Source organism: Eschrichtius robustus, unplaced genomic scaffold, assembly GCF_028021215.1.
Source record: "Eschrichtius robustus isolate mEscRob2 unplaced genomic scaffold, mEscRob2.pri scaffold_381, whole genome shotgun sequence".
Taxonomy (NCBI): Eukaryota; Metazoa; Chordata; class Mammalia; order Artiodactyla; family Eschrichtiidae; genus Eschrichtius; species Eschrichtius robustus.
Window position 1 is genome coordinate 1 of NW_027175316.1, and position 22267 is coordinate 22267.

Consider the following 22267-nt stretch of genomic DNA (forward strand, 5'->3'; position numbering starts at 1 on the left):
TCGGGATGCCCTGGCCCGGATGCGCACCGGTGAGTGGGGGTGGCCCCTTTTCTTCGGGGGCACTTCTCCCTGGCAGCCCGACTTGGGCTGGTGGACACGGAGGAGCGAGTGGCATCTGGGGGCCAATGTCCCTTCACCCCCACGTGGTCTCACAGGGTGTCACACACGAGTCATCCTTGGGACTTGGCTCTCCACATGGGGGTAACTTGTGCGGCCTGGGCCCCAGTGGGGCTCCTCTGCAGTCCCAGGTGGCAGCCCAGGGGGTGTTGCGCCCCCTTTGGCGTCCGGAGCCCAGGGCCGTGCAGGAGCAGGACAGAGCCCAGGTGGCCACTGCAGTTTCTGAAGGGGACCTCGGGGGACAAGGATGCTGCTTTGTGGGGCTGCTGGACGCTGGGGCTTTCCTTGTCCTGGTTCCAGGGTCCAGTTGGGTCTGTGGTTTGCCCGGAGGGTTGTCCGCGTGCCTGGCCCCACGGCCGTGTGCAGAAGCTCCCCGAGTCCATGTCCCCCTCACTTTGTGAACGTGCTGTGTCCTGTCCTGCCCTAAAAGATGGGGGTCACGACCTTCCCAGGCAGGGCCCTTAGCCTCAGTGCGCTCTTCTGGTGTGACAGGGCATTTCTGCATCCCTGTGTGTCTTACGTGTTTGTGTGAGAGCGTTTTGTGAGGAGGGGTCCTTGGCTTTGCTGGACCCGGCAGGTTGGAGCCCCGCACCTGGCACAGCCTGAGGTGACCGTGGCTTTTGGGCGAGCGGGCCGTACCAGGTTGCCCTTGACCCGGTGGAGCTGGGCATGGGTGTTGTCGGGGCCTGGCCACAGCCGTGTTCTCCCCCCACAGAGCCCCTGAGTGTGGGCAGCAGCACGTCTGGGAGTCTCGGCGAGCCCGGGGAGGCCCCCGACGGTCCCCCGTCCTCGGAGCCAGGGCCCTGTTCGTTCCAGCCACTGGATGTAGACGTGCCCTCGGCCGTGCCCTTGCCTCGGCGGCCCCCAGCCCTGGCTGAGCCGGCCTTCTACTCCCCCACCACGGCTGCTCCAGAGCCCGGTGCCAGCCCAAGGCTGGCTGTGGACTTGGCCCTGCCCGGGGCCCTCCCCGAGGAGCTGCCCCTCATCTCCAGCCACGTGGATATGGACGGAGAGCCCGAGGAGGCCGTGGCCCCCGCACAGGTGGCTTTGTCGGTTGCCGAGTTTGGACTCATCGGCATCGGGGATGTGAACCCCTTCCTGGCCGCCCACCCCGCGTGCCCGGCCCCTGGGCTGCACTCGGAGCCCCTGTCACAGTGAGTGCGGCCCCTCCCCGCCCCACCCCCAGCTGCTGTACCCCAGCCTCAGGCCAAGCTGAGGCCAGCGGGAGGGGTTGCCCCCAGGGCCCAAGGATGGCAGTGGCCCCACGGAGCAGGCTAGTGGTTTCTTTAGCTTTATTCTCTGTTTTTTATTTGGCTCGTTTATCTTCCTGGCTAGGTAATACATTCATGTGGCTCAAAATCCAAGAAGATACAAACGGGGCCAGTGCCAGGTTCCTCCCGGCCCTGCCGAGCTGCCAGCCCTCCCAGCCCTGCCCAGGCGGCCGCCGAGGACAGTGCTGCCTCGGTAGGGGGAGGCCAGGCGGCTGTGCGGGCTGTGGGGGCGGCGTCTGCCGGCGAGGCGGGGGCGGGGCCACGGTCCAGCCCGCGTCCCGCCCACGCCCCGCCCGCGCCCGCACCGGGCCTCTTGCTCTGGGGTTGCACTGACCTCCTGTCTCTCCCTCTCTCACCCTGCAGCTGTAACGTGATGACCTGTTGATCCCTGGCCACAGGCGGGCGTGTGTGGCCCAGATTGGACTTGGGGCCGCCGTGAGGCCTGCCTGTCAGTCTTCCTGACCCTCCCCTCCTCGCGGGCCTCCGGTAGCTCCTCTGCTCAGAGCACGTCAAAGACCGGGCTGAGCGGTGGCCCCTCCCCACGCCACACACGCACCAGCACCGCTGCCTGGCTCCAGCCTCTGCGCCCACCACAGGACCGGTCGGGCGGCTGGGCGCTGAGGGCTGGCCCATCCAGCCAGCAGAGGCGAGGAAGGCGTCCCGGCCCCGCCAGGGACGTGGGGAGGTGGGGCCGGACGCCGCCCCTACCAGCAGCCTCCGCCGGCATCCTCGGCGCTCTGCTCGCCCGGCTCCCTGCGCCTGGCCGGACTGCGGGCTGCCCCCGCCCAGGGCTCAGGGGGCAGCTGCTACTCGGTGCCAAACCCTGTGGGGCACAGAGCCATATACCTCGATGTCGGCCCGCCCCGCCCTGACGTCCACCCGCTCTCTCCACTTCAGGAAAAGCCGCACTTTATGCCCCCACCCCGGGGCCCCCGTCAGCTTCGGGCGTGGGTCTGAGGACGCAGAACTCACAGCCCCTTGGTGCCGAGGCCTTTCGCCTGCCGCACTGAGGGCCCCGGCTCCAGCCCGTTTCCCTGACCCCCTAGGTCGTGTTTCTGTTGAGGCTTTCCAGCAAGACGGCTTGGGGTCCTGGGCCTTCTCCTCTCCAGCCTCCTCGTTTTATTTATATTTCTGTTTACAAATCGGAGTGGGGTCCTCCAGGGGCAGGGCAGCGCTCCCGGCCCCGGTGTCACCAAGGGGGGCTTTGGCTCGAGCCCGTCCACAGGGCCCGACTCGACCTTCCCTCGGACCACCAAGGACCGCACTGTGAAGTGACAACTGCCTTGACCCCCTTGCTGTTTTATTTATTAAACTTGATTTGAAGCCCCGTGGGTGCCTCGTGGTGGGTCAGGCGGGTGGGACGCAAGGCGGTGCTGGTCCCTCGGTGGACCCCGTGCTGGGCCCCATCCAGGGACCTGGGGGCACTGGGGTTGTGGGGGAGCGTGCTCTGTGTCTCAGTGATGGTGCGAGGGAGGTGGCCGGGCAAGTGGAGGTGACTTTCAAGCTGGACCCTGACGGCGACAGGCCTGCCTGTGAGCGCACGTGAGGGCGAGGCTGGGGCCTCACACGTGCGGGGCAGGGGCCCGAAGGCCGGTGGGGCGGAGGCGGCAGCCCCTGTGGAGACTGTGGACGGGCTGGGGTGAGGGCCGCCTGGACTGGGAGGGAGGCCGAGTGGAGGAGGAGGCTCCGGGGCCAGTCGTGCTGGGTGTATGGAGTCGGGGCTCAGTCCCAGCAGAGCTGGCTGTGCCAGCGTGGGAGCCCGGGGCGTTTGGGTGGGACGGGAGGGATTGGAATGGTTGTGACGGAGTTTTCTGTGTTCACGCTTTCAGTGCTTCAGAGGTGGCGTTTGCTATCCTCTGGTTTCCTCCTCTCTCAGTAAGTGGCCTCTCCAGGCCGGCTTCTTGCCCCGCTCAGTGTGTTTAAGGTTCCTCCGTGGCTGTTCGTGGCTTCGTTGTTCACTTCTTCGTGCTGAGTAACTGTGTGTTTTCTGGAACGGACTGTGGCGTTGCTCCGCTCGCCTGCCCGAGGGCGCCTCGGTGTCCCCGGTGTGGTGGCGGTAGACACAGCGCCCGTGAGCCCCCGTGTGCAGGTGTGTGTTTGGCGAACACCCAGGAGCTGGACCGCGCGGCGGTTCCCCTGTGCTTTTGTGAGAACCTCCAGGGTGGCTGCCAGTCCGTGCGCCCCTGCCTGAGGCTGCCCGGCCCCGCAGCGCTTGGGGCTGCCGGGACCGTCCCAACAGGCGCTTCCCACGGCCCCCAAAGGCAGGCTCACCCTCCTGAGGCGGGAAGTGAGTCTGCGCAGTGTGCTCTTCGCGCTCGTTGGCTGAAAATGTCCGTACCCCTCCTTGGTTTTTCAAGCACTATTTTTCTTTTCAACTTGGTATAAGAGTCTAGGTTTCCTTTTTTTCTTTTGGCATTTTTAAGATGTTCCATTTGTTCCTGGGTTCTCTTGTTTCTGACGAGGAATTTGGCATTTTCACTTGTGTTCCCTAAATACGATGTCTTTTTTTTCCTACCGTGGTTTTCTCTGTATGTTTGGATGTGTTGCGCCTGGTGTTTCCTACGTGGAGCTCCTTGGACCTGAGGGTTGATGCCTTTCATCGCTGGGGGGCTTCCTGGCCGTCATGTGTCAGGTATTTCTGCTGCCCCTTCTGGACTCTGCTCCTGGGTCCCTGGTTACTCAGCAGACCCCTGTCGTCGTCCGCAGACTCTGCATGTGTCGTCCTGCCCTCCCTCTTGTGTCTGGACCCGTCCTTGCTCCCTACCCCTCCTTCCACTGCTCCAGGCTGCCACCTGGCCCGTCCCACTGCGTCTGTGACGCACATGCTGTATATTTTGATTCTAGTATTTGCAGTTGTTTTCTTCTATATTTTTGCTGAAATTCTCCAATTTTTTTCTTGTACGTTCTTTATCCTTTTTATAGTAGTTACTTTAAACCTTTGGATAGTTCACCATCTGGGCTATTCCTGGACACACATCTCTTAACTGTTTTCCCATGGTTATGGGTCACAGCGTCTCCCATTCTTGTGGTTGTTTTAAAGGAGTCTCTTGCTTAGTGTCGGCTCAGATCTTGCCAGTGCCCTGCCCGGCCTCCCTGTGGCCGTGGCTGCTGCTCTGCGGGCCTTCCTGGCCGTAACCGCGTTGGTGTCTGTCTGCCTCGGTTTTCAGAATGTTAGCGCCTGGCACGAGGCTACGGGAGTCCCGCTCGTGGCGCCGTCCGGGGATGCCCGTGGACGGGAGTGGGTTCAGGAGTCAAGCGTCAGCGTCACTGCGGTGTTTACTGCTTCTCTTCCTTCTGCTGCTTCTTACTGTCATGCCCGGGCACATGGCCCCTTGTGGTGACCGAGGCGGCCACCCTCAGTCTGTGGTCCCTGCAGAAGGTTGGGTGAGCCTTGTTTCTGGGTCTTGTACCCATAACCACACTAGTAACTCTGGCGGGGCAGGAGGGGTCTTCAGATTGGCTGGGCGGGGGCCACCTCCTCCCCTCACATGGTCCGACAAGCCTCACAGGGAGGGGCCGGTGTTCCGGGGGGGGGGAGGAGTGACAGGAGCACAGAGCACGTGGGCAGGAAGGGTGGCAGCTGGGCCCACAGGAGTGGCGTCAGCAGTGGGGCCAGGGGACAGTGTAGGGCCAGGCGAAGGAGGCTGTGCCTCTAGGCCCGGGGACTGGAAAGCTGCTTGCAAGGTAGCAGGGGCCTCCGAGGCTCCTGAGCTGGTGCAGAGTGACCGTCGCTTCCCTCAGGGGCATCATCTGCTGACCAGGAACCTTCCGTACTGTTGGTTATCGCTGGACGTCGTGTCCAAAGAGGCCCTGAAAGTGGAGCGGGAGGCGACGTGCCGTCCACCTCTGGTTCAGGGGTCTTGATGGTGAGCCAGGCCCTGCCTGCCTGCAGGTCCACTCGTTTCCATCCCAGACCCGAGGGCAGAGTTGCCAGCTGCACCGCACCACACCCAGGTCCCCCGTTCCGTCCCCGGTGGTAGGGGACACCTGCACAGCCCCTGGGATGGGCTTCTTACAAAGAGAAGTGTCGTTGTACTTCTACTGTTACTGTTTTCCAGGTTGTCCAGGGTTTTCTCCACTCTACACAGGGGCAGTAGAGCTCTTTTGTGACCTACATTCTAACCATACCGGGTGCTTGGTTTGAGGGGCCTTCCCAGGGGACATGCCAGGGTTCCATGGCATGGAATCAGGTGACCCTGATTCCAGCCCCTCTGCTGAAGGAGCCTGGCATCAGCCAGGGCCACACTGGAGGCTGGACCCACAGGCAGCTCCCGGGGTTGGGAGGGGGATGGAGGAGGTGGCCACAAGCTGACAGTCCTGGGCTGGGGCCTCGGCCTCCCTGGCCCAGGACCCTGGGCTCTGGAGTGGGACTGGGCTGTCCAGACCCGACCCCACTGTTTAGCCAACCCTTCTGTCCCCACAGTTCTTGTTTTCCTGGTTTGTGGTTCTGGGATGGGGCTGCCAGATGAAATACTGGACACCCAGTTAGATTTGAATCACAGATAGACAGATATTTCAGTGTAAGTATATCCCATATCACACTTGGGACGTACTTATGGTAACAAGTGATTTGTCGCTTATCTGGGATTCAAATTTAATGGAGTCCTGTGCATGTCTTCGTTGAATCTGGCAGCCCTATTGCTGGGTTGCTGTGAGGATATGGAGCCTGGGCGCCTGGCACTTCGGACACCCTGTGAATGTCCAGGGGTCGGGGCTGGGCTGTGGCTTTGTCCAGCAGAGGCCGCTCCCGTCCCACCAGTCTGGGGGCTGACTGGAGCCTGTAGCGCCTCCCTATCTCGGGGGTCCAGTGGGTGGGGCTTGGCCAAGCCAGCCCCTGGAGTAACCCTCCCCCCCGAAGCAGAATTGGAGGGTGGGCAGTGGTGGCTCCAGAGCTGGAGTGTGGCGGCGTCTGCGGGCGTCCGATGCCTGCTCACACAGCCCCCGCCCCCCGTAGTTGGAGCCGCAGCCCTTGCTCAGAGGAGACTTGGGATTGAGCTCCATGGTGATTACTTGGGAGGTGAACTCAGCCCCTGCTCCGGTGGGCTGTCCCTACTGGGCGACACACAGGGCAGTGGTGGGGTCACGGAAAGGGGGTTCTTGGCCTCTGAGGTTTGGAGGGCTCCCTGGCCCTCCTGTGCCGCCTGTGTCACTTTTCCTCATCAGTCATAACCTGCCTGAAGGACCCGGGCCTGTGGCTTTGCGGGCAGGGACGGAGGGGTGCAGTGGGAGCTTGACAGCATGCTCGATGGTGTGACCTGCCCAGTCTTCCCTCGTTTCTTGAGAAGCAGGTGGAGACCAGGTCTCGTGAAGACGGCTCTGTGACCGTCTCGCACGGCTGTGATCCTGCGAGAGTTCGGGCTCTGGCCCCTGGGCTGTTCGTTGCTCATGGGCTCACCCTCATTCAGAAGCAGTGACTGAGCGCCGGGTCTGTGTTGGCCTGCCTCCTGGGGCTCAAGCCTGGGGATCGGCAGATAACAGTCTGAGAGCACAGGAGGGGTGGGGAGGGGGCCGTGAGGTCGGGGTGGCCTGCACGAGGGGCGACGTCACTGGGACTGGGGCTCCCGGATGGGAACTCAGTGCTAAACTGGGAAGGTCACCCTGTCCCCGACTGGAAGGTGGCGCGCCCTTGAGGGGTGGCGGAGTCCTGGGAGCAACGCGGTTCTGGGATTCTGGGTGAATTGACGCTGGGTTCTGACGGAAGCCCACCTTAGGTGCCCACCTCCACCATTCTGTCTAGTGCTTCCTAGTGGGGCAGGCCACTGGTCAAGCACTTCACTATGACCCCGGGGCGGGTGCTGGCCTGTGCCCATCGTGCCGATGGAGAGACTGAGGTGCCGACTGCCCACTTAGTCTTCCCTGCCTGGACGCACCCGGCACAGCCACCTGGGGTACAGCCTGGGCTCCAGGACCCTCGGCAGGGAGTGAGGCCCATGTCAAGGAGCTGACTCCAGGGTGGCCTGAGCCCCATGAGAAGTGCAGAGAGAGGCGGGGCTGCAGGCTGCACTCAGGTGGCACCTACTGTGTGCCAGCACCTTTCTGCCCACGCCCAGCACCTCTTCCTTGAGACAAGCCTGGCCCCTCAGGTGGGGTGAGGCAGCGGTGACCGCCAGGCACAAGGGGAGGCCCAGTCTCCAGGAGACACAGGTGAGGCTCGGGCCCCAACTAGGGGCTCGGTTACATCATGCCACCGAGCCCGGCTCCCCCCGGGGCGGGCCTTGCTGGTCCCAGGGGGATTCCCCAGCTAGCCGGAATTTTAACCCTGATCATAATCCTTGCTGCCCTCACCACATTTTGATCTTGAGCCCGCCCAGGTATTTTAAGGGCAGGGTGAGACAGGTCAGCAGGGAGGGGAGGGTGGCCACATCTGCTCCAGCCGCATGCTCTCCCTTCAGCCACTTGGTCTCCCAGCTCGTCAGGAACAGGCCATGCTCCTCCCCACCCAGTCTCTGCCCGCGGGAGCCTCCCGTGTTCAACCCCATGGTCTCCACCCAGGTTGGGCCCCACCACACTCCTCTTTGGCGGGCCCCGCCCGGCACGCAGTAGGTGCTTAATAAAGAACCCCACATTTCATTGATGCCAGTATCATGTTGCACCTTCCCTACCTAAACTGAAAGTGTCACGACTACACAGAGAGGAGTAGTCACCCGATTGCCACAAGGCTAAAGTGAAAAACGTGCCACGATAATGACGCCGGCTAACATTCATGTAACATGTATGCCAGGTACCTTCACACGTATAATTCCGTTGCGTGAATGAATGAACGGATGAATGAATGACAGGGCCCACCCCTCCCTGTGATTACAGCAGGAGGAGCCAGTGGACAGAGCCGGAGCCTTCCCGGTGCGGGGCCACGCTGGCAGGAGTCCAGGGCTGCTGGATCCCCCTGAGCCCGAAACTGGTCCCTGGCGACAGCCCCACCCCTGCTCAGACAGAGAAAAATCCTCCCGGCAAGTAATCTGATTCCTCTGGAAGCCTTGGAGAAAGTCGGGGGGTGAGGGAGGAAGCTGCATTTTTAGGATGTGCCTTCCCAACTCCTCAGGGTGTGCGGCTGGAAAGGAGGGTTGCTGGGATGTGCTTTCCGCACTGTCTCCGCCATGCCGCGGGCGGAAAATCCAGGTCCAGCAGCTTCCATGCAGAACCTTGTTATGTCCTGGGGGTGGGCTGACTTATTTTTAGTGTGTGTTGGGGGCGGGGCGGTGTCTGATGGCCTGCTTAGGGAAAGTTGTTCCGGGGTTCAGGGGCCTCGGCCCAGAGACACCCCCCTCAACCCCACCGTCTGGCCAATGGTGGAGGAGCCACAGATCAGCTGTGCATTGTCGCCCCCCCCCCCCCCCACACACACACCTTGGCTCTCTCCCAACCCCCACTCCCCCCACGGTGCAGGCGTCTGTTCATCCTCCCAGGAAGCAGGGTCGGGGACTCTGAGTTCACGTCTCAGCTGCTTGACCTTGGGCCGGGGGATGCCCCTCTCTGGAAGCGGCTTCCTTCATCTCTAAAATAAAGCCGGGAAACATCTTTCTGTTTTAAGATTGTTGGAGGGGGTGGGCCGGTGAACGTGGTTTGGGGGTGGGGCTGGGGCCAGGCTGCTTGGGTTCAAACCCCAGCCCTGCCTCTTGCCACTGTGTGACCTTGAGAGAGTGGCAGAACCTCCCTTGTGTCTCGCCAGGTCCAGGCAGGGCTCTCCGGGAGGTGGTGACACTCCCCAAGGCCTCTCATTTGGTTCCAGCCCCAAGGATCCCGTGTGGGTGTGTGGACCTCCTTCGCCTCCCAGCTCAGGGCTGCCTCGGGACCAGGTGGGCGTGCAGGGCACAGACCCTAACCCTACCCTTCCTAGCGTGCGGGCAAGTTCCTACCGCCCGCACGATTTGCTCCCTGTAAAAGGGGGTAGGAAGTGTGCCACCCAGGAGCAGGGCCTGGCACAAACAGGGTGGGCGTTGAGGAACTTTCTTTCCAATGCCAGGGATGGAAGGGCTGCCAGGATTTTAAGCATCAGGAGGAAAGAAAAAAAACCCTGCAGTTAAGCCGTGACACCCCCCCCGTCTATTTGTAGGCACTTCCTGATTCAGACGTATTCAGACAGGCACACAGGAGCTCAGTGCCCCAAAGAGGAAACCGAGGCGCAGCCTGGGGGAGCCCGAGCTCCGTCCTCCTCCACACCCCTTCCTGCTGGCCTGTCCGTTCACCCCTCACTCATTCCTTCGTTTGTTCGTTCCTTCTCCCGACCCCCGACTCAGCCGACCCAATCCGTGGGTGACCGGGGCGTGCGGCCAGACGCGGACGCTCCGGGGTGACGCCGGACAGGCTGTCCCTGAGCCTCAGCCTCCCGGCGGGGGGCGGGGGGAGTGCTGGGCGCCGACGACCCCCCCCTTCCCCCCCCCCGCAGCTCGGAGACCCGCAGCCCCTCCTGCCGCGGGTCTCGTACCGACACTCTTCCCCTGCCACCCCCGCGCTCTCCCCACGCCCCTCCTCCCCGCGCGCATCGGGCGGGGCGGGGGCAGAGTCCGCCCCCTCCCCTCGGAGGCTCCGCCCCGCCCTCCGCTCCCCTGTCCTGCCCGCCCCTCCCGGGTTGGGCCAGGCTCCCCGGCCATGTGATCCCGCGGCCCGGCTGGGACGCGACGGGACGCGCTGGGACGGGCGCCGGGGGTCGCGGGCGGCATGGAGCGGAGGTGGGTCTTCGTGCTGCTCGACGTGCTGTGCGTGCTGGTCGGTAAGAGCCGCGGGGACCCGGGTGTGTGTGGGAGGACCCTTTCCGAGGCGGGCCCATCCCCGGTCCCCGCAAAGTTTTGTAGGACGGGCTGGGGGCTGCAGCGGCGCTACCTCTCGGAGGCCCCCTGGAGGTGGGGGGAGCCGGGGAAGGACCCTCGGGCCGCGGATCGAGCAACGCGCCCCCGCCCCGCGTGCCCTGGCGCCCGCGCGCGCCCTCCCAGGCCTCAGTTTCCCCCGCGCATCCCCGGTCGGAGGGGGTCGGTGTCCCCCGCCCGCGGCAGCAGGAAGTCGCTGCCGGGGGCCGCTCATGCCTCCCCCCTCCCGCCCTGCCCGGCCCGGCCGGGGCGGTGATTCACGCGGGCGTCGGCTGGGCTCGGGCGAGCCGGACGGGGGGCGCGGCCGCGGGTCGCCCCGGGAGGCCCTCCACCCCGCACCTTGGGTCGGCTGGTCCAGTGGGCTCTGGGAGGGCGGAGCCCTGGGCAGTGGTGGGATTCGAACCTGCGCCCCGTCGCCCTCCTCGCTCGGGCCCAGGAGAGCCGGGAGAAGGACTGGGCCGCAGGCTGTTGTGGAACTGGGGGCCTCGGCGTGGCGCGGGCCAAACCTGTCGGGCGGGTTTGCGGGCCAAGCTGGGGGCAGAGGCCCCCTCCCCGCCCCTCCTCCAGGGTCCCGGAAACAAAGGCTGTGTGTTTGCTCCGGGGCTGTGCGGACAATGGGCCCGGAATTCTACCCTCGGCGCAGGGAGGGGCCCCTCCAGCCTAAACTGCCCTACCCCCAGTCTGGCTCCTGCTCCTCCGCTGGGGACCGAGGGGTCTGCCCTGACTGCAGGCAGAGGCCAGGCTCTCCTCCCATGTCCTAGAAGAGATCCCTTTTGGGATGCGCCAGGTGGCAACTGGAGGTCCCCAGGTGGTGTCTGCCAACCCTGGGCATCGTTTCCGGAGCACTTATTTATTTAAACATTTGTGTGGCACTGACTGTATGCCAGGCACTAAGCAGCATGCAAATAATTAAACCTTTTTCTCCAATCAGCCTATGAGGGAGTGCTGTTATGCTCCCCAGTTTCCACCCAGAGATGTTCAGGTGCCCGCTGGAGGTCACACAGCAGCGGGGGAGGGGGGTTGGAGCTTAGATTAGGTTGGGTGCAGCTGCCATGTGCCAGGTGCTGGGGGCCCGGGCAGAGCCAGCTCCCAGTCTAGAAGCTTCAGGACACGAACAGTTCAGTCTTAGATGGTGACAAGGGCCCTGGGGAAAACACCAGGGGTTGACACCAGGGCAGGGAGGCTCTGTTGGTGTCTGCTGTGGGGACATCTGAGCTGGCGCGGCCCAGGCACAGGGAGACTCCATTCCTGTGCTCTGAGCTCTGCGCCCTGAATCCCGGGAGAGCCCAGCTCCAGTTCTGATCGGGGGTGCCCGAATCTCCAGGGGGGAGGGCTGGGGCTTGGGGACAGGAGGTGGGGGGGCTGACTTGATGCCCGGGCCCCCATGGGAGCCCCTGCCCTGCTCAGGCCGTGGGGTTTCTCAGCCTCTCCTCTTAGGCCTCCACCCTGGCCAGAGAGGTCTTTTGGAAACATGCTCCCTCCCTCTGCTGCAACCCTCCTGAGACCCCCGCCCCCGCCTCAGAGCCCCTCTCCCCAGCACTCTGCTCTCCAGGCTCAGGCCCATCTCTGGCCTTGGCACTGGCCACCCCTCTGGGGGATGTTCTTCCCCAGGTCTCCCCTGTACTTCTTCCTTTAAGGCACCTTCCCTGTGTGGCCTCCCCGACACCCTACTGAAGGCCGCAGCCACCTCCCCGATTCCCGTCATCGTGTGCCTATTATTTTTATTCCCAGCTGCTCTCAGCTCCATGAGGCAGATCTCTGTGTTCTTCACCGAGTCTTTCCCTGTATCAGCACCATCACACGGTGGTCCCCGGAGGCCCTTGAATTTGGCCTTTGGAAGGAGGAGTTGGCCCTGCCCTCGCCCTGCTCCGGTCGTCAGGCCCCAGCAGAGCCACACCCTTTTCCACGTGTCACCTGCCCTGCCAAGGCCAAAGGGCACCCTGCCTGGGTTTGTCTCTGTGCACCCACCCTGGGGAGCAGGGAGCCCTGTGCCCCAGCCGCCCTTGGTCACCCTTGGCTGGCGGGGCCTCTGGACTCCGGGGCTGCGGCCGTGCCAGGCAGGGCCCGGTCATGACTTGTGGCTCCTGAAAGTACCTTTGGACTGAGCTCCCGGGGCCTGGGCCGGGACTGTCGGGTCACCGTGTGGCCGGTTCAGGGACAACGTGTGGATGAGGTGTGTTCCTGATCTCTCTGGCCGGCCTGTTAAACACTGGCCGAGGCCAGGCCCCAGCAGGCTCCAGGGACTCAGCCTTGAACATGACAGGTGCGCCCCCCCCGCCCCTCCCCCCCCCCACCCCAGGTGCTCACAGAGCGCTGTGTGTAGCCGGGGGAATCATTCGAGTATCACACGGTGATTGCACAGTTGCACACAGGCAAGAACCGTGAAGAACGGAAGTTTCCTGCTGTGAGAGGGCTCCCAGAAGCACGGAAAGGAGTTAGAGATGTTCTGGGCCGCGAGGAGGACGTGAGCAGAGGCCCTGGAGGCTGCCTGCCGGCTTCGTGCAGAGGGCAGAGAGGAGGCTGGAGGGAAGCGAGGTGGGGAGGGGGTGGGCAACCTTGAGGGGGTGGACACTGGGCCTGGGCAGGACGTTGGTGTTTATCTGATGACGACGGGGAATCACAAGGGGGTTTAATGGGGCAGTGACCTCCCGTTTGCTGTGAGAAAAGCTCCTCCTGGCTCTCGGGTGGGCTCGGAGGTGAGGAGACCCGGAGGGAGGCTGAGGCAGGCGTCCAAGCGCTCGGTGCCAGCGCAGGCCCGTCTGTGTGGCCCTGGGGCTCAGAGAACCTCGTGGCTACCGGCCTCCTCTCCCCAACCCCAGCCTCTCTGCCTTCCGCCATCCTGATGCTCGTGAACACCCCGTACAAGCGAGGATTCTACTGCGGAGATGACTCCATCCGGTACCCCTACCGTCCAGACACCATCACCCATGGGCTCATGGCCGGGGTCATCATCACCACCACCGTCATCCTTGTAAGGCAGGAGGGGCGTGGAGGGCGGGGGCTGGGGCGTTAGCAGGTCGCGTCCTGCCCGGGGTGGTGTCTGCGGGGAAGAGGGCCCCCTTGGAGTTCCCAGCTCCCCAGTGACCGTAGGGAGGCCGCGCACCCTGACCCCTTTCAGCGGCCCTGAAGTCCCCGGCTGTCCCCCGCAGGTGTCGGCCGGGGAGGCCTACCTGGTGTACACAGACCGCCTCTACTCCCGCTCCGACTTCAACAACTACCTGGCCGCCCTCTACAAGGTGCTGGGGACGTTCCTGTTCGGGGGTGCAGTGAGCCAGTCGCTGACAGACCTGGCCAAGTACATGGCCGGCCGGCTGCGGCCCAACTTCCTGGCCGTGTGTGACCCGGACTGGAGCCGCGTCAACTGCTCCGTGTACGTGCAGGTGGAGGTGTGCAGGGGAAGCCCTGCTGACGTCACCGAGTCCAGGTGGGTACCGCGGGGGCCCCGGGCCGCAGACACCCCACCCGGGGAGGAGAGTGGGGGCTGGAGAAGGGCCCTCGGGAGCTGGATATTGAGGGACGAGTTGTCAGCTATAGAAGGTGCAGAGGCTCCACGCTGGGCAGAGAACAGGCAGGGGCAAGGCCTGCAGGTGCCCGTGGGCCTGTGTCCTGCAGGCAGGGGGGTGAGGTGGCGCCAGGGGTGTCGGGCCCTGGAGCAGAGCAGGAGGGGTCAGGAGTGACCCACCTCCCCTCAATTTCAGGCCCCACCCTCACGCTTCTGCTCTGTCCTCTCACCGTCTCTACTGGGAAACTTTTCATTTAATTGATGTCCTTATTTTCCTTCTTTAAAAATTAGATAAAAATTCACAAAGCATCAAATTCACCAATTTAAGCATCTTAATGGGTACAATTTGTTGGTTTTTAGTACATTCCCCGTGTTGCGCATCCATCCCTGCTATCTTATTCCAGAACATTCTCATCACACACAAAAAAGTCCATGTCCATGAGCTATCGCCCCCTCCCCAGCCCCTGACAACCACTAACCCACTCTCTGTCTCTGTGGATTGGCCTGTTCTGGATGTTTCACATCAGTGGAATCACACACTGTGGCCTTTTGGGTCTGGATTCTGCAGTGTTTCCAAGTTCACCCACGTCGTAGCTCCTGTCAGTTTTTGCCTCATGTATTTCGGGCTCTGTTGTTAGGTGCTTATATCTTTGTAACTGTTATTGACATACCTTCTTGATGGATTGATCCTTTTCTCACTATATAATGTTCTTTGTCTTGTTATTTGTTTTCTGTATATTGTATCTTTTTTGTTTGTATTTCAATTTCTCCATTACTGCCTTTTCTGTTAATAGGTGTTTACTCTGCAAAAACTTTGCAGCTATATAGTTCCACCTCCACCCCTTACGAGGTTATTGTCACAAGTTATATCTTTATACATTGTGTGCTCATTAACATAGATTTATAATTACTGTTTTATGCGGTTTTTAAAAAATTGAGCTATATTTGCCGTATAACATTATGTTAGTTTCAGGTGTACAACATAATGATGAGATGTTTGTATTTATTGTGGAATGATCCAGTAAGTCTAGTTATGTGCAGTTGTTTTTTCTTTTTTTAATCATGTAGGGAAAAGCAGGACTATAAACCAAAATACATTTAACACTGCTGTTTATGTTTTGTAATTATTTTTACTGGTGACTTTTACGGTTTTTTTGTGGATTTGAGTTACTGTCTAGTATCCTTCATTCCTCCATGAAAGACTCCCTTTAGTATTTCTTGTAGAGCTTGTAGGTGTATGAGCTGTGAATTTTCTTGGTTCTTGTTGGTCTGGGAATGTCTAAATTTCTCCTTTATTTTTACAGGATCATTTTGCCAGATGTAGAATTCGTGATTCACAGGGGTTTTTATCCTTTCAGTACTTTGAATATGTCATCCTTCTGGCCTCCATAGTTTCTGATAAGAAATTAGCTACTAATCTTACTGAGGATTCCTTGTACACAACGAATCCCTTCTCTTGCTGCTTTCAAGATTTTCTCCTTGACTGTCTTTTGGTAGCCTGATTATACTGTGTCTGTTTGTGGCTCTCTTCGAGTTTATCCTCTTTGAAGTTCATTGAGCTTTTTGGATGTGTAGATGGATGTTTTTCATTTGATGAAAATATTCTTCAACGATTCTTTCTGCCGCTTTCTCTCTTCTCCTTTTGAGACTCTTATTTATATATATGTTGGTACATTTGATGGTGTCCCACAAGACTCTGCGGTTCATTCATTTTTCTTCATTCTTTTTTTTTGTTCCTTAGACCAAAAGTCTCGATTGACCTATCTCCATGTTCACACACGCTTCTGCCTGCTCAGATTTTTTCTGCCTGGTGATTTATTTCAGATACTATAGTTTTGAACTCCACAATTTCTATTTGTTTCCTTTTTATAACTTCTGTTTCTTTTTGGTGTTCTCTATTAGGTGAGACATCATTCTCACAGTTCCTTTAGCTCTCTGAACGTATTTTAAATGGCAGATTAAAAGTCTTTATCTAGTGAGTCTAACGTCTGGGCTTCCTCAGGGACAGCTTCTAGTAATAGATTTTTTTCCCCCGGGTATTTCCCGCATTTTTTCATGCATGCCGTATAATTTTGTTGTTGTTGTTGAAAACTGGGCATTTTAAATGTTATAATTTAGCAACTCTGGAAATCAGATTCTACTCTCTCCAGGGCTTGTTTCTGCTGTTGTTGTAGTTGTTCGTTGTTTGCTTAGTGAGTGTTGTGAGCTAATTTTGTAGAGTCTGAGTGGCCGTGAAGTTCTGCTGTTAGCTGAGAGATCAGCTAGTGATTGGACAGATATGTCCTTAAATACCTGGAACCGGGGGAAAAAACTTCCATTTTACAGCCGGGCTTTGTGTGCTATGTTGGGGCATGTCAGTTGACAACTCTGCCTTAACCTTTACTTCTTTTTTTTTTTTTTTTTTTTTTTAATTTTTTAATTTACTATTTATTTATTATTTTTATTTTTGGCTGTGTTGGGTCTTCGTTTCTGTACGAGGGCTTTCTCCAGTTGCGGCGAGTGGGGGCCACTCTTCATCGCGGTGCGCGGGCCTCTCACTATCGCGGCCTCTCCTGTTGCGGAGCAGAGGCTCCAGACGCTCAGGCTCAGTAGTTGTGGCCCACGGGCCCAGCCGCTCCGCGGCATGTGGGATCCTCCCAGACCAGGGCTCGAACCCGTGTCCCCTGCATTGGCAGGCAGATTCTCAACCACTGCGCCACCAGGGAAGCCCTAACCTTTACTTCTTGCTTGGTCAGCCAGAGGTGAGAGCTTAGGGCCTTCTCAGGTCCTTCCTGAGCCCTGAGGCCCAGCCCTGGCCTCTGGAATCCCAGCCCTTATTCTCCAGAGCTTCTCATTCCCTGGCCTTTCCTCCCAAGCTTTTTGGTTAGTCTGTTTGCTGCAACTGCTATCCGTTGCCCTAGGCAGTGGTGACCATTACATTTGCTGTAAATATTTTCGACCAGTGATCCAGGGAGCCATCAGACAGGACCGGACAATCTCAGTTCTTTGTAAGTGAGCTCTGTTCTCCCTCCGTGGCCACCACCAATCTGATTCTTACTGTTGTTGTCAGTTTTTTAGTTGCTTTTACGGGGTGGGGGGGATGGACCTTTGGAGTCTCTTAATCTGCCGTCTTTTCTCTTGTCCGTTGATGTCCTTTGTTAAAACTTGAAATTATATAAAAAGAAAATGTGAGCCTTGTATCAGTGACCACAGGTGGAAAATAGTCTTGAAAAGAAACACAGTGGAAGTGAAGCTGCTGGGTGGACACAGTTGTCTGCCCTCGGTTCTGTGTTCAGGGCCTGCAGCATCTTTGTGGTGAGGCCTTAAAGACCACGAGACCCTATCGCATTGTCACAGAAATGGAAAGGGAAGAACTGATGGTGTCCAACAGTGGCCGTGTTTCTACGTGAAATCTTTCCAGACTCTGGAAGGCATGGCAGGATGGGACCGGGGCCGGGGGTGTTTGACGGCAGAGGTGCTGAGTGTGGGCCCTCCCGAAACCTGCCGCACTCTCCTTTCTCAGATTATCCTTCTACTCTGGACACTCCTCCTTTGGAATGTACTGCATGATGTTCTTGGCGGTGAGTTTGTTTCTCTGTGACGTGCTTGTTGTGGAGCCGTGGCCAAGGCCCTTCCCTGGGCCTCAGTAAAGCGGGGTGGGTGGAGGTGGTGGTGGATGGGCTTCTGGTTTGTTGATAAAAACTGGAGGCCCTGGGCCTACAGGTTCCAGGCTCTTGGCCTCAGTGTCACCGTCTGTGCGTCCGGCGGGGGTGGGCTGGCAGGCTCCCATGCTGACGGCTGCTCTTGGCCCCCAGCTCTATGTGCAGGCCCGGCTGTGCTGGAAGTGGGCACGGCTGCTGCGGCCCACCGTGCAGTTTTTCCTGGTGGCCTTTGCCCTTTACGTGGGCTACACCCGTGTGTCTGACCACAAACACCACTGGAGTGATGTTCTCGTTGGCCTCCTGCAGGGGGCGCTGGTGGCCGGCCTCACTGTGAGCTCCCGGGCCCCGACCCCCTGCCCTGACCAGAGACCCCCCCCACCTCTGGGGCCCTCCTGCCCTCTCTCTGCCTCTCCAGGACCCTAGCCCTCTCCTCCCATCTTTCCCCTAAGATCCCACCTCTGCCGTCCTCACTGCCCCCGCCACCGTGCCCCTCAGCTCCTGGGCTCCACTGCCCCTCCCTGCCCTGTGCCGCCCCATCCTGTCCTGTCCCCGCCCAGTCAGCTCCTGCCCTCCTCTCCTCTGCTAGGTCCGCTACGTCTCCGACTTCTTCAAAGCCCGGCCCCCGCGGCACTGCCTGGAGGAGGAGGAGCTGGAGCGGAAGTCCAGCCACCACTGACACTGGCCCTGGGCTAGGCTGGCTGCAGCCACTGCGGGTCCCCTCCTCCTGAGACCCTCAGGTCTCCTCCTCCTGGGGCCGCAGCCGCGTCCAGCTGGGGCTCGGGCTGTGGGCAGCGAGCGTGTCCATGGTCCTGGCAGGTCCCTAACCCAGGATGGCGGTTAAGGCCCTGCACAGGCCCCAGGCTGGATCCTGGCGTGGGTTCCACTAACCCCACCTCCATGCACTGGGCCAGGGGTCTGGGGGTACCTGGGGCAGCCCTAGCGTGTGGAGGGGGACTCTTCCTCAGAACCCCTGTCTTTTGTTGGGTATGGGAAGGGACCGAGAGATCCCAGTGGATGCCGTTTTTGTGAAATGTGACGTCTATGTGGATTTTTAGTAAAATAGGGCGTTTGCTTGACAGATGTTATCAGCACCTCTTCCTTATGGCCGTTCTGAGGACTCTCTTCCTACAGCAGAGGGGGAGACCCTCTCCGGCTGGGGGCTCAGCTGAGCGAACCAGCCATGCGTGCGTTGCTGCTCTGGTCACGTGGGCAGGAGGGGTGCAGGAGAAAGGCCGACTGCCCGTTCCACTCCTGTGGCACTCAGGTTGGGGGTCAGGCGGACCTGCACAAGCAGTCGGGGTGTCACCCTGTGGAGAGAGCCCTGAACAAAAGACACCTGCCGCTGTTTGGCCCCTGGGGCCGGGGAGGCTAGCAGAGACCTGAGTCCAGGTCGAGTGGAGAGGTGTATTTCCAGCTCTCCCCTCCTCCCAGTAAGGAGGCCTCTGCCGGGGGCCCCTGTGCAGGCCCCCAAGTGGAAGGGCTTGGGCAGAAGTTCAGACGTGGGTAAGAGCATGGCCACAGGAGCCTGGGTCCTCTGCAGCACCCCCAGAGACTGCCTGTGTGCAGGGCTGTGCTCAGGTGCGCTGAGAGGGCAGCTCCCGTGGGCTCTGCCAGGTGGAGCCTTGCGGTGGCTGTCGCTGAGTTTGAAAGATCACACATGGGGTTTGGGCCTGGAGCGGGCTCCTTGTCCCCTTTCTGCTTGGGGATGTACCACCCCAGCCCCGGCCCAGGCCTCAGAGTCCCTCCCCTCGAATGACCGGGACCTCTGCCCTCGGATCGTCCCGTCTCAGTAGTGCCCGCCTGCATCTGTCCACTCCCTGTGTCCCTGGAGGACTCAGTGAAGCTGAAACTCCCCCAGTCCTGACCCCTTCCCTCTGGTCACACGGACCCCTGTGCACATGGGGCTTCAGAAACGGGCCCCCGTGACTTCTGCCCTGGAATGGGAACCCCTCACTCACCATCCACAAAATTGAATGTCAGGCAAGCGGCATAGATCAGGCCATAAACAAACCTTAAAGAGGGAAAATAGGTTCAAAACCTTAGTGTGGGGAAGACTTTTGTAACTGGGAAAAATAGAGAACGGGAAGTAGAAGGAAGCTGGGGCCCAGGCCGGAGCAGAGGGTCAAGAGGTGGAACAGACGATGAGGCAGAGACTCCGTGTGCCAGGAAGGTGTCCAAGGTGACTGAAGCTTCTGGACCTGATCACTGATGGGCCGGGGTCCCTGAAACTTGCAGAACACACAGAACTTACCTGCTCAACCAGAGTGTAAGTAGGAAGTTTAATCTTTCGTCAAATATCTGGGCAAAATGGGTGATTTAGTTTTAAGGGTCTGTTTTTGTTTTACCTGCACCCAGAACCTGTCTTATTCCGTATCCGTTTCAGGGTGTTCCCGTCTGGTCTTAGCAGTGATTGGGGGCAAAGATGCAGCCTAGCAGCCTTCACTGGAGGCCAAGATGGAGAAGAGGAAGATGTTCACGGCCACCATGGCCTTGCCCTCAGCCTGCGGTAGACGGGGAGGGAGGTGGCCCACACACTGCAGGTCAGCAGGACGCTGAAGGTCAGGAGCTTGGCTTCCTTGAAGGTACTGGGCAGGTTCCGGGCCAGGAAAGCCCTGTTGAAGCTCCCCAGGGCAAGGAACCCAGGTATCCCAGGACACAGTAGAAGACAGGGACCAAGCCCCGGTTGCAGGCGAGGAGGACACATCTAGGCTTGGAGTGCGTGTCTGTGTCAGTGAAGAGAGGAGAGGTTCCCAGGAAGATTCCGCAGAGCGTCGGGTGGATTGGGGAGTGGATGAGAAAGGTGAAGTCGGGTGCCCCTGACACCAGCCAACTTTCCTCCCAGGAGCAGCGATCCTGAAAGTCAAGACCACACAGACGGTTTTGGCCCAAACAGTGGAAACAGCCCAGTAAACACCGTGCCAGATGTGGTTGCTGGAGGGCGCAGGTGGCCGTGCTGGGACGGCCGATGAGGGGTGAGCAGCGCAGGAAGCCTGGGCACAGGGAGATGAGGAGGACGCAGCTGAGAGTCTCGTTCGTGGCCTTGACCTTGGGCGAGTCTCGGCCTTAACGAAGACCCCGAGGACCACAGCTGTGAGAGCAGCGGAGCAGAGAGCCGCCCCCAAAGGGTCCTCAGAAGCTGGGCAGGTCACAGCCTTTGCCGGGGGGCAGCGTTCTCTCTTACTGTTTGAGTATAGGACGCTGCACGCACTGGGCATCTGACAAGAAGGGCAGAGATGCAGTGTTTCAGGTTCAGGAATTCTTACAAATCCAAGCGTCAGTGTGTGGTCACGTCGGAAGTTAGGACATACTGATACACCCAAGCAGCGCTGCAAGGCAACTCCCAGGCGTAATTTGAGGTTTACGGTCCTTATGGTTCTATGGCAAAAATAGTCTTTTCTCTTTTCCTCTTTACGTGGAGGGGGGTGGGGGTGGTGTGTCTTTAGCTGATTCTCGTGGGAAACTCCTAGGTTCTTAGCCAGGTAAATATCATTTCTCATGGCGTGTCCTCGACGCTCAACATTCCGTCTACCTTCTGATGTTGATCGGGTTTTGAGAACCCCTCCTGACTGAGTGTTGAACCACATGCAGGAATTTCTGTGCAGCGCGGTGCTGTGGTTTTGTAGGAAGTCATGCTTGCTTTTTCACAGGTGAAGTTTTGTAAGGGCTGTGACTGACAATATTTCACAGTACAAAAATGGGATGAAAATGTGGCAGAATTTAGTAATTATGAAGTCTGCCTGTTTGTGTATAGGAATCCACTATGCCGCTCTCTTTACTGTATTTTGAAAACTTTTACAGTAGTTCAAAACAGGACAGCTCTGCCTAAGTAAATCTTCCTAAGTTGAAAGATAATGTATTCATTCCTCATTCACCAAACAAATCCCCGCTTAAGTTGTAACAACATAAAATCCTAATTGAAAAACTTTGTAATGTTCGTTACTGTAGCGGTTTCTGCTCATGGGTTCCCAGCGGCAGTGGAGGTCGTGACGTTCATGTCTGTCTGACCGACCACGAACAGGCCATTGGTAGGGACTTTGTGGAGGGTCACCCCCTGGGGCTGTGTGGTTTGGGGATTCTTCCTGGAGGCTTAGCAGCCTCAAGCCTGCAAGTGTAGCCCCGCCAGTACCGTCAGCCATCGAGCACCTCTTATGGCGGGGGTGGGTGCTGTTCTACTGCAATTTTTAAAACCTGTGCTTTTTCTTAAGCCTCTTTTAGCATACTTTCAGCAGCTGGACAGCTCCTAGGTCTCCTGTCGGCCTGCTGACTTCCCGTATCTGACGTAAACATGCTCCAGAATTTTTCCGTTGGCCTCATTTTTATCAGTGTGATTTTTTGGGATCCAAGTAGCCCAGTTTATACAATTGATAACTACATTTTTGGGTGAATCTAGGGCCCTATGTAACAATTTCCAATTGGAGAAAGGCTGGAATCACTTGACAACAGGCACCCGCCCTGCTAGGGTGCCCAGATCTCCCCTGTGCCTGTCTTTCCTTGGCCTCCAGAGACAATGCTCACCTCTCACGTCATCACAGACCAACAGCCCCGCCCAGGTCCAGCCATGGGGCGGCAGCAGCAACACCACGCCTGAGGCCAGAGGAGCGCTCCCAGAGGCCACGTGACTGAGACCTGGTGACCGACCCTTGACAGTCAGCAGAAGGCCACAGGGACCTTCAGTGACCTGAATGGGAAGGAGAAAAGCATGGTCATCTTCTTCTCCAAGGAGACAATCAAGAGAGAATACTTCTGTGATACTCATTTGAATAACATCCCTTTTCACCTGCCACGGAAAGTGATCTGGATATTAAGCAACGTTACTTTCAGTAAGTGCAGCCGCCAGAGTTTCTCTGTACCGTGTTTTCTGTTCTTTTCTTTCTTTCTTTCTTTTTCTGGCCACACCGCACGGCTTGCGGGATTTTAGTTCCCTGACCAGCGACT

At 59.0% G+C, this 22267-nt stretch overlaps 2 protein-coding genes across 3 annotated transcripts; both read left to right on the forward strand.

Annotated features, from left to right (window-relative positions):
• The first annotated feature begins 7 nt into the window (after window positions 1–7).
• LOC137757784 (mesoderm induction early response protein 2-like) lies at window positions 8–2716 on the forward strand. 2 transcript variants are annotated; one of them, XM_068534373.1, is made up of 3 exons: window positions 8–29; window positions 833–1271; window positions 1752–2716. In XM_068534373.1, the coding sequence occupies exons 1-3, from the start codon at window positions 20–22 to the stop codon at window positions 1771–1773; spliced, it is 471 nt and encodes a 156-aa protein (XP_068390474.1). In that variant the 5' UTR covers window positions 8–19; the 3' UTR covers window positions 1774–2716. The 2 variants fall into 2 exon arrangements, with proteins under 2 accessions (XP_068390474.1, XP_068390473.1); XM_068534372.1 differs by lacking the exon at window positions 8–29 and having other exon boundaries at window positions 369–1271.
• Window positions 2717–9962: 7246 nt separating this feature from the next.
• On the forward strand, window positions 9963–18408 carry LOC137757783 (phospholipid phosphatase 2-like). The gene is given in 7 exon segments (XM_068534371.1): window positions 9963–10095; window positions 13009–13160; window positions 13339–13613; window positions 17194–17251; window positions 17486–17662; window positions 17919–17997; window positions 18000–18408. Coding segments are annotated over 7 exon segments (819 nt in total). The 5' UTR covers window positions 9963–10043; the 3' UTR covers window positions 18026–18408.
• Window positions 18409–22267: the final 3859 nt, after the last annotated feature.